This window comes from Galeopterus variegatus, unplaced genomic scaffold (assembly GCF_000696425.1).
Source record: "Galeopterus variegatus unplaced genomic scaffold, G_variegatus-3.0.2 Scaffold75, whole genome shotgun sequence".
NCBI classification, from domain to species: domain Eukaryota; kingdom Metazoa; phylum Chordata; class Mammalia; order Dermoptera; family Cynocephalidae; genus Galeopterus; species Galeopterus variegatus.
The window spans coordinates 182,781-193,796 of record NW_007726186.1 but is presented as its reverse complement, the minus strand read 5'-3'; the positions used below and the strand labels follow the sequence as shown (position 1 = coordinate 193,796).

General features: G+C 39.6%; 1 protein-coding gene across 2 annotated transcripts in view; it reads left to right on the top strand.

The window, feature by feature from the left end:
• Positions 1-9,868, top strand: part of LRRC28 (leucine rich repeat containing 28) — a 143,764-nt gene extending 133,896 nt beyond the window's left edge. For both annotated transcript variants that reach the window (XM_008578520.1, XM_008578526.1), the window contains one exon: positions 7,536-9,868. In XM_008578520.1, the coding sequence (XP_008576742.1) occupies positions 7,536-7,608 (73 nt within the window). In that variant the 3' untranslated portion in view covers positions 7,609-9,868. The remainder of the gene's footprint in view (positions 1-7,535) is intronic.
• The last annotated feature ends 1,148 nt before the right edge of the window (positions 9,869-11,016 follow it).

Here is an 11,016-nt window from a genome sequence, read left to right as displayed (position 1 = left end):
TAAGTGCCTTTCATTAAATATCTCTCCTTTAATTCCAAACACTTGACCACAACCTCCCTTCTAGCTTTACTAAATCCAGCCAGCAGTTACCTTCAAGGTTATGTCTCACTGTTCCCTTTCTAGAGTGATATTAAGAAAAAGTTCAGTTTTTAGTAATAAATATAGGATGCATGAGTGTAAGGATATCTAGTCAGGGATGACAGCTAAAGAGGAGCACAACCTAGTAAACTGCATTAGTAGAGTGGGAGTGAGACTTGGGGAAATATGACAAGGACAACACAAAATATATTTTAAAGCTCTCAGGAGGTGAAGAAGAACAAGAAAGAGATAGATCCACTTCATAGAAAAAGTTTCAGAAAAATGTGAATAATTGAACAACTCATTTGCTTCTTTATTCATTATCAACCACATGAGAACCCAGCAAATAGGCACAAGCTGCTCTAAATGAATTAAGTAAGTTGGAGGAGACAGTATATATTTTGGATGACAGAGATGGGGGAAAAAAGGAGAAAAAAAGAAGAAAAGGAAGAGAGACGAGAGGATGAGACGTGGAAAAGAGGGGGGAGGAGGGGGGGGGGGGGGGGGAGAGAGAGAGAGAGAGAGAGAGAGAGAGAGAGAGAGAGAGAGAGAGAGAGAGAGAGAAGAGAGACGAGAGAACTCTTTGGTGTCTCTTCTTATAAGGGCACTAATTCCATCATGAAGGTCCTATCCTCAGACCTTATTTGAGCCTAATTATCTCCCAAAGGCCCCATCTCCAAATATCATCATATTGGGGATTAGAATTTCAACATATGAATTTGGGAGAACACAGTTCAATTTAGAGTAGTCACATTCTGAGGTGCTAGGGGTTAGGATTTCAACATATGAATTTGAGGGGGTAATACAACCCATAATAGTCTCCCCTCTGGTCTCCTCTGAGATAAGGAAAAAACCAAAGTGTTTTTTCCTCTTGTATACATAGTCACTAAATACAATACTGAATACTTCACCTCTGGTCACCAAAATTTGTGGGGATTACTCCCCACCAGCAACCAGTCAGTTCTCCAGCAGATACCAGCTGGGTATCCTATAACTCAATTGAATTCTGACCTATCTACCTGGAGATGGCACCAGATCCCACAGATTAAGGGCTCAGCCCAACAAGATTTCCCCCACTTCAGGTGCCAATTGCCAAGTAGTGGATTGTTACCTATTTACAAGGGTACTTCAAAAAGTTCATAGGAAGATTTGTATCATCTTTTGATTCTGTGTTTACATGAACTTTTTGAAGTACCCTTCTATGTATTCTCTTATACAATAGAAACTTTCTCTACAGCTCCCCTCTTCCCTTGGTGAGCCCTCACCAGAATCTCCTTCGACCAACAGTCTCTTCAAGCAGTGTACGCTTTTTCTATCATGCATCTCAAAACTCTTCCATCCTCTACCCATTACCCAATTTCAAAGCCACTTCCACATGTGTAGATATCTGTTACAGCAGCACTGCACTGCCAGTAGCCGAATCTCTCAGGGACTTTTCTCTCAGATTAAGAGAATGGGAGAGAGAGAGACTGATTGATTTTAGGGAATTGGCTCACACGATTGTGGGGCTGACAAGTGCGAAACACTGTAGGGCAGATTGGTAGGGTGGAGATTCAGGTAAGAGTTGATGTTGCGTGTTGTGTCCAAATTCTGCAGGGCAGCAGGCTGGAAACTTAGGCAGAATTTCTATGTTGCAGTGTTGAGGAGAGTGTTTTCTACTTCCTTGCTCTTAAGACCTTCAACTGATTGGATGAAGCTCACCTACATTATGGAGGGTAATCTGCTTTACTCAAAGTTTACTGATTTAAATGTTAATCACATCTCGAAAATATATCTTCACAGCAACATCTAAACTGGTATTTGACCAAACAATTGGGCACCATAGACTAACCAATTTGACACATAAAATTAACCATCACAAGCATTCAAAAGGTTAAATCATCAGGGTATTTTGAGTCAGGAACTTCACATGTCCCAGTATCCTAGTGGTTCTTCCCATATTGCTGAGTTAAGTTTTAGCCATAGCAGGCACTACACTGTGCACTCAGGTTTTGTAGTGGTGACGTCTCGGCTGTTGTGCAATCAGACCTTGGGATGCAAAGGAAAGAACTCACTGGTCTAGGTGTCAGGAGATCCAGCTTGGAAGCTGAACTGTATTACCTATTATTTTAGCACTGTGAGATAGATACTGTTGTTAAGTTGAATCATGTGAGTCACATGGCTTAGCATTTCCATATGGTCCAACCTAATATAACCCCATCTTATAGGGGAAACTGAGGTATAGGAAGATTAGAAACTGGGCCAAGTTCTCATAGCAGAGCTGGGATTTGAACTCTTGCAGTCTGGTTCCATATCTGTGTTTCAGCTACTGTGCTGTACAGTTAGCTACAAAGTGGATCACTAAATAGCATGAAGAAATTTTAAAATAGTATTCATCAATATGAACTTAAATATTCTCTGATATTCTGACAAGATATTTTGAACTATGTATATGTGTGTATATATACATATACACACACGAGGATACTTCAAAAAGTTCATGGAAAGATTTGTATTATCTTTTAATTCTATTTTTCTGCGAAGCTTTTGAAGACCCCTCATATATATCAACCCTTGGACAACACAGGTTTGAACAGGTCCACATATATGCAGGTTTTTTCAATAAATGTATTGGAAACATTTTTTCAATAAATATATTGGATAAACCAGTTGAGTAACTTACCTAATAGTAGGCTATTAGTAGTTAAGTAGTTGAGTACTTTACTACTACTTAAATAATGATGTCCGTCCCTTCTCACCCCCGTGACCAGGGAAAATTAGTAGATTTTTCTACTGCACAAGGTCAGGGGGCGGGGTTTGCTGCCCCTGACATGTATATATATTCATGTTTGTGTGTGTGTGTGTAGTTTTAGTATATGCACTAAAAATCCAGAAGGATGTAGAGCAAACTCTTTACTATGGTTATCTTGGGAGGGAAGAATGTGGAATTATGAAATGGTGGGGATGGGGGAACTTTAATTTTCAATTCTACATACTCAGGATATATTTTAACAAATTTACAAAACAATAATTTGGAAAAAAATTATATCTAGAGGGATTTTTAAAAGTTCTCTGCCTAAAACTTTATACAGGTTAAATAAAGAAAAGGAAAGATTATTAAAGCAAAATTTTTTTGTTAAATTAAAAATTTATTTAAACAAGTTGATGAAAGAATGCATAGTGTGATCCAATTTTCATCAATTATGGATATGAACATATGTACGTGTATATATGTGCACATGTATATATATACATGCACATACACACATACTTAAACAATTGTATATATGTAGAAAAAGTCCTGAAGGACTCATGCACCAAAGTAATGGTGGTTTCCTTTGAGTAATATTGAATTTTTGCAACCAACTGGTATTGCTTTAGAAATTAAAAATATTTTTAATTATTGAAACATTGGTAGGCCAGTGGTTTATTATAAAAAATACTTTCAGGTTACTTCCAAAGAGCTCAAAAGAACTCATCCTCTGGTTTATTCATGTATCCAGTGAGTCCGCAGATGTGGTTTAGCATCTGCTGCATCAGGGTGCCATGAAGGGGACAGCACTGTGGCTTCAGGCAGGCCACTGTCAAGCTCGGGTTTACATAGGTTGGTTCTTTGAGGAGTTCTTGGTCTTCCAGGAGTGAGAGTGCCAAGTGTCTGGGTTATTATTGCGCCTTGGGATGGAGACCCATTTGTTGGAGGGCATGTGGAACTGTCTTTGTCTTGTGATTTCCCTTCATCTTTCAGAATAACTTAATACTCCCTTCTCCCACTTACTTGTGGGGTTTATTTTTTTAATAATGTCTCCTATATAATTCTTATCTGGTTCGTCACTTGTGAAATGTTTTACATTTCCTTACCCTTGCTTACCCTTGCTCTTTGTGAATATTACTTTCTTCTATGAAACCAAGTAGTATCAGCAATGCTGACATTATTTGCAATCCCCATTTTGGGGATTTTTTTTCAGCAGAAGCCTTTTCATTGGCACCCTCTTAGGGTGACTTATGAAATTTCCCACAAGTAAAATATTCTTCAACAAATTTAAGTGATTTTTTTTTAACTGTTTCATCCTTGTTGTATCATTCAAAAATTATTTATTGCCCATCTGCTATGTGCCATGCTCTACACTGCACCCTGGGAATTCTATGACCAAACCACCAATGCTTTTCATGTACATATCTTACTTCCAAAGGCTATGGCAAGGACCAATCAAGAAAGAAGTAAGTATGTGACATTTAAGCTTCTGATTTTGCACACAGGTTCTTCACATGAGAGATAGTCACTATTAACATAAATGTAACAAGCAGATGCAATATGTTATTAGATGATTCTTCTGTAAATTAATGTGTACACAGGCTCAGGATTTCATCTAATCAACTGTCTTATAAATATTTTTCTTTTGGCTTGAATTTTTGTATGAGTCAAAGATATGCTTTTTGTTTTTAATCAGGAAACACGTTTGCTGAGAAAATCCCACGTTTCTTATGATTTTTCTGGGCTCCAGTATGTGCCAACAGCATTGTGATTTGTTCTTTTAAGGAATAGTGGTATTTCTGTATTTTAAAACCATGCTGAAATGCTCTTTCTTCTGCTGTGCCTCTGAATATGCTCAGAGATTCTAAAACAATGAATGTTATGTCTGATGTTCTTTGTAGAATTTATCAGCATCTTTTCCTTAACTATAGAGCTTATTGCTTAGCTCAAATTTCCTCCCCTAAAACTGTCATGTTTCTGGTGCCACATTTCTGAATTTTTAAGGACTTAACCAATACAAAGGCAGTGGATTTGTTGGTATACTCGTAACAACTCGTAAAATATATTTGGGTGGGATCTTTGGTTCTGCCGAGATAGAATAGCCCATTCCTTCTAGGTCCTACCTCTTACAACTAAAACACTCTGGTCATAACATAACAACCAACCATAGGAAGACTCTGAAAGGCAGAACGAAGGCAGGCAGCCTAGGGACCTTGGGACTTGAGAAACAACACAGTGGTGGTGAGTTCCCTGGGTTACTTTATTGCCTCTTGTATCTTAGGATGCCATAGAAGCCTCCAACCCATAAGCACCAACAAGCATAGACAAAAAAATCTGCAAGAAAAGCCTGTTTTCCTGAGCCAGAGGACTGGGGCAGGGACATCTACAGAAACAGTGGACAGTTCTGGTGTTTGCTACTTCCGGTTTGTATTCCCCTCAACAATCTCCCAGAGATTTTCAGGAAGTGGCTGAGCAGGGTGTACCACATTGGGTCCTTTTCTCTAATGTTCCCATTTCTCTAAGCCTTTGATCTCCTAGAGTCTGCAGAGGGAGTTCTAGCATCTCTGTCTCATTGACTGTAGGCCTCCACTCAAGCAAGGCTTCTGTTAACCATTCCCAGGTGCTTGAGCAACACGTTAAATCCTGAGGCCTATGTAAAGTGCCCCTGTTGGCCTGACCCACCCTTTTATTTATTCCTGTTTGCTATACTTAGAATCAATTTCCGTGTGTGCTCTCCAGGTTCCCGCTAATATAATTTGGCAAGATCCTGCAGCTCCTTCAGTACGTATGTTATTTCCTCCAGGAGCAGATCTTGCAGTGATCTCTCTGGATCATGCTAGGATTTTACTCTCTTTATGGCCCTAGAGGCAATGAGTGTTGGTAGTGGTGAATCCTGAAAAGAATAGGCAGTTCTTTTTCAGCTAGCTACCCTAGACGAAGCCGTTGAAATATTTTTATGCAAGAGAATGCTAGTTTTCTTAAAAGGAGGAAAGGTCTATTTCTGATGCAAAGAAATGTTTGGAAATGTTACAGGTTCAAGGTCTTAGATTTGTGCCTGTCCAAACGCTTCCATCTCAAATCTCAAGTTCCTGTTCCTTCTTAACCAGTACATGTACCTTAGTGTGAGAGACTTGGCATAAATATACCTTTATGTGGCATATGATTCTGCAGCCTCTACATTTAGGCCTCAGCCATGTCCCTTACAGCTTTATAAAATAAGGACTCCTTTAAGGCTACGATAGAAAGTTTCTGATTCTCTACCCATACCTTGAATTGAGATTTCAAGACATTAAGCTTATCTTTTTCTTTAGGAAATTCCTTCAGCACAGTCAAAAGAAGCCATCTCACCCCCACGAACTTTGAATTCACCATGATGCCATAGCAATCAAGTACCATAGCCACTTGGTCTCCCAGTGCCTGAGCCTCCGCTGGCATTCTGTTTGAGTGATATTTTGAGTAGTCATGATGCCACAGCATGCTGCAGATTAGCAGTGTCCCACTTCTCCCTAGAACGGAAGCCATTCATGCACTCATCAGCCCAACCCCAGAGTCCCGTTTTGATGGGCTTTTTCCCTGGGCCACCCTTGTGACACATATTGTACCAGCCAGGGTAGCAGCTGGAAGACAAAGTGCACATTCAGCTGGGGTTTCAAAGAGAAATTAATGAAGAGGGACAGATTACTGAGCTATCTGCAGGTTTCAGAGCACCTACAAGGATGATGAGGCCCTTGAGACTTGCAACACTAGGAAGCCGTCACCATCCTTCATCTTTAGGCCTAGAGGGCAAAGGGAGATGGGGAGCCCAATGGGAACCAGGGCTGTCAAAGGGGGCCTGCCCAGCAGGAGCACTAGTCCTACAGCCGAGAGGGAGTGGGGTGGAAATACTCAGCCCTCTTCTCTTCCTGTCCTTCAGCCTCCCACTGGTGCCTCCCACTGGCCTCACCGGAAGCCAGAGATCAGGCAGCTTTGCTCGTAGGGTCTGTGGATGTCACCTTCCTGGGCCATAGAGAAAGGCAGAGACTGCATTAAGGGGTGGGGAAATAGAAAACCATCGGCACAGGGGGTCTTGTGAAAACAACAGTAGACTGTTCTCCCCTCACCAGTGGATAGCACTTCTGGTGGGAAACATGGCCTCTAGCAGCTGGAGCTCTCTGGAATGGACCAGAGGCCCCCACAGGGCTCGTGACTCACTGCAAAATGTGCCCAGATGGGAGTCTGAGAAGGGATTCCTCTGTTATGTGGGAAGATCCTCAAACTGTATCATTCAGGTTCTGAAATTTTCTTTTCAAGCAATCAATGTGAATGTATTTTTAGGATAAATTCCTTCAAATGGTATTGTTTAAGTTCTGTGATATGTATGTGTTCTAGCTAAATTGTTGACATTTTCTGTTATGTGATTTTTATAAAGTACTTCAAATTCTACATTTGCACTATTGGTTCTAGTGAGCAGAGTTCAGAAGATAATATGCAAAAGGCTTCTTTTTCCTTAGCTGATAACTTAAGGATACTATGTCATCTGAACACTAATAAAATGAGCACACACATGAACACACATAACTCATCTAATTCCAGTGCTCAGATTTAGGACATTTGAGTTTATATAATGCAGTTTGTTGACCATGCTTAATTCTTTTTTTTAACAGAGGAAAAAGACTGTCTCGGAAGAAGTCCAGAGTCTTTCATCTTGAACTAACAGTGTTCTTCTTTCCCTTTTTTCCCCTTCCAGGAGGACAGCTATTAGTTTTGTGGCTTACTGCTGCTCCACCCAGTGTCTGCAGACTTTTGACCTGCTGAGTTGATAAACACTCAAGAGCCCCAGGAGAGCTGCCAGCTTGACACTGCAGCTGCCTGTGTGTCACGTGCTGTGTGCGGCAGGGGCAAGAGAGTCCAGCCAAGCCAGGCCAGGCCCGAACAGGCCCTTCCATCCTGTCCTGTCGTATGTGGGGGCACTGTAGAACTCTGTGGAAATGTCATGATTGAGCTCCAGAGCTAAAATGCCTTCACCCTTCCCCCAAGTTGGAATACATACTACCGCAAATTAAGGACACTTTGTCTTCTGTGTTTCTTCTTTTTACGTGAGTGTGTCTCATAATCAAACTGTTTAGTTTGATCAGCCTCCCCAAATATAATTCAACTCAAATTTCAGTTCTCTGAAGAACTCTGATAATACAGCCAAATTAACTTTTGAACATGCATAATACCTTCAGCAATACTACTTCTCTCTCTTTCTTTCCCCATAGAGTTATTGCCCTGATAGGTTATTCTCCATGGTTTCTCCAATGGAAACTTGTCAGTTTTTAAAGCATTTCAGCAAACCCCACGGCCTCTCTGGTCTTGGATAGCAGGGTGGGGTGCCTGAGTTGGTGCCAAAGTTAGACTCCTGTGGAGGCTCAGCAGGGATCCCAGAGCACACACCCTCTGGAAAGTTACAACCTTATTTATAAGTTTTGCAATGTATTAAGAAACTTTTATGAGGGACTTTGAAAACAAAAATGTAGATCATAATGAAATATACCTTATTTCAAAAGACTATTTACAGAAAAATAATTTTGGAAATTTTTGAATTTCCCGATAAGATTTTTTTAATATGAGAAGAGTTTAAGGAATATTTGAAGCTTTAAAAGATCTGATCCTTTTATTTCTAGATGTAAACATAATGAAAAAGGGGGAGAAAACACACATCAAAATAAGACCTCCAGTGTTCCTGTTTATGATTACATTTATACTGACTTTGAAATATTTTTGTTACATGTGAAAAACAGTCTTCATCTACTACTAGTTTTTAGCAGGGGGATTCTAACCACAGTCTGCGCACATTTACTTACGTCCCTGGTGCATGAGAAAATCATTTTGACCCTAGATTTCTCATAGATTTAACATACTCTTGTCCATATACCACTGAGAAAATACAGGAAAAGCAGGTCCAAATTGAGCCTTGGAACTTTTGCAAAAAAAAAAAAAAGTCCATAAAAGGAAAGTCTGTGAGCCTACACCCTGCCAAAAAGAAATGCTCCTAATGGAGGAGGCACGTATTTGCTCTTCCTTTGAAAGGATGGCATTTTAATGTTACTTTGCTGCCAGATGTTCATCTGGTTGCTGTGAAGTGATTCTTTTAAAAAAAGGTATTTTTATTTTAATGATGCAGAGTTTTCCACAAGGCAAGACTGAAAGAACCAAGAAAGTTTGCTTGTTTGAAAAATCATTTTCTAAAAATTTCAGACTTGTCAAAACTTTGCTTGATGGAATTTTATTTGCTGCCCTATCTCTGTAATGCTAGGCTCTAGCAGTGCCAAAAATCCTACATAGTTACTGACAAATGTGTGATCTTTTTACAGCCACACCACCTGCTGCCCGGAAAGCAGCCTGTCCACGTAGAATGGTGAAGGCAGAAAGCTACCATGTGTTCCATCTGTATTCGCACTGTTCTTACTTCCTCTTGTCCCTTCAAAACTTGGTTTCTTCAGCCTTAACATTTCAAAGGCTTACAGTATAATAGGAACTGAAGATCTAGATCAAAATGTAATATTTCTTTCATACTTGGAATAATTGAAGTTTTAGCATAACTTCTACATGTATTTAAGTTGCCAGGTGAAAAATGTAACATGAAACTTCACAAATGAGCTTCATGTCTAAGTCACTGTTAGCTATCATTTCAGTGACAGTAAATATATTGCTACATGTTTCTATTTTACCCTCCACAATCATGTGTCTTTAAATGGAGCTATGAAATGTGCTAACCTGATATTCAGGATTCTTATTGAGAATAGGTATGTAATACTTTTGTTTTAACTTGTTTGAACTTTTACAAAGTTGCTTACAATCCAAGCTTCCTCTTTCTACCTGTTGTAAACTACAGTGTGTTAAACACCAGTGGTGGGCTGGGCAGACAGCTATAAAGGTAGTCTCGACCTTTATCAGGTGCAACACCTGAGCCTAACTGATGAGAAATGGAACTTATAATGTAGTTTCCCTGGTGCTGTTCATTATGGAAATGTTGTGCTGGATTCACTGATGTCATTCTTATGCTTTTGATATTATAAAGGAGGGTTGTCAACTGGAGAAATTTTGCCTACATGCTGTGTATATGAATTGTGTCTAAAGCTTTGCAGAAAAACAAATCTGAAGTTATTATACATGTTTTCTTGAGCAACAACTATGCTAGGTAGAAAAATATTCTACACAATAATAGTAATGCAAAAAAAAAAATGAGCTACTTGCAAAGTATGAGTATAGTCTGTATGGGTAAGTTTATATCAATGAGCTCACATGTGAACAGTGGTAAATTTCAAAATCCAGGATCGCCTCATGATCATAGGCCTTCCTATGATGTAGTGCAAAGGGGCCCATTTTAGTGGATTACCCTGTCATTGTTATTCAGTGTACCTAATTGTTTTACCAAAAACCTTGATTACATACCATGTGTAGGTGAGATATTGCATCTTCAATTAATATATATTGTGAGTACACCTCCAAAAGTTTCTAAATGATTAATACACAGAAGAGCCCCGGCTGGTGGAGGATCCACTCTGGCTAATAGAGTAATGAACTTCTTTGTTGCTCTCTGGCCTCCTCTTCTGGAAGAGTGAGGTATACAGTAAACATCTTTTGGTCAACATTCTCAACACTCACTAAAACCTTTCACACTCTAACTTGTCTAACTAGTTTAACGTACATCTTACTTTTATTTCACGTTGAGCATTACAAATTAAAATGTTTATGGTCTACAAAGAATGGAATCAACATCAGTTGGCTTATGAGGCTCTGCATGTAGTTTTGTTGAAAATATATACCTATTTTGTAATCTCTGGGGACTTTCAAAGCCAGTTTTTAAAATTATTAATAGTAAAATTAGGTTTTTCTTCCTGAACTGAAAAATCAGACATTCTTATCTTTACTATATAAAACTTAAACACAGTACATTGCTTCAGCATAACTCAAAACATTTTTATTCAGATGATTTATGAACATGGATTCCTAACTGGACCATCACTAATTTAACCTCATGTAATTAAATATTGAGATGTAAATCCATTTCACAGACTCACAAATACACTCTCTTTAAGAATCATATTTAGGGGCCGGCCCGGTGGGGCACTGGATAGTGCGCCGCTTGGGAAGCGCGGCTGGCGCTCCCGTCCGAGGGTTCGGATCCCACATACAGACCGGCTCCCGCTCACTGGCTGAGCGAGGCGCGGGAGCAACACCGA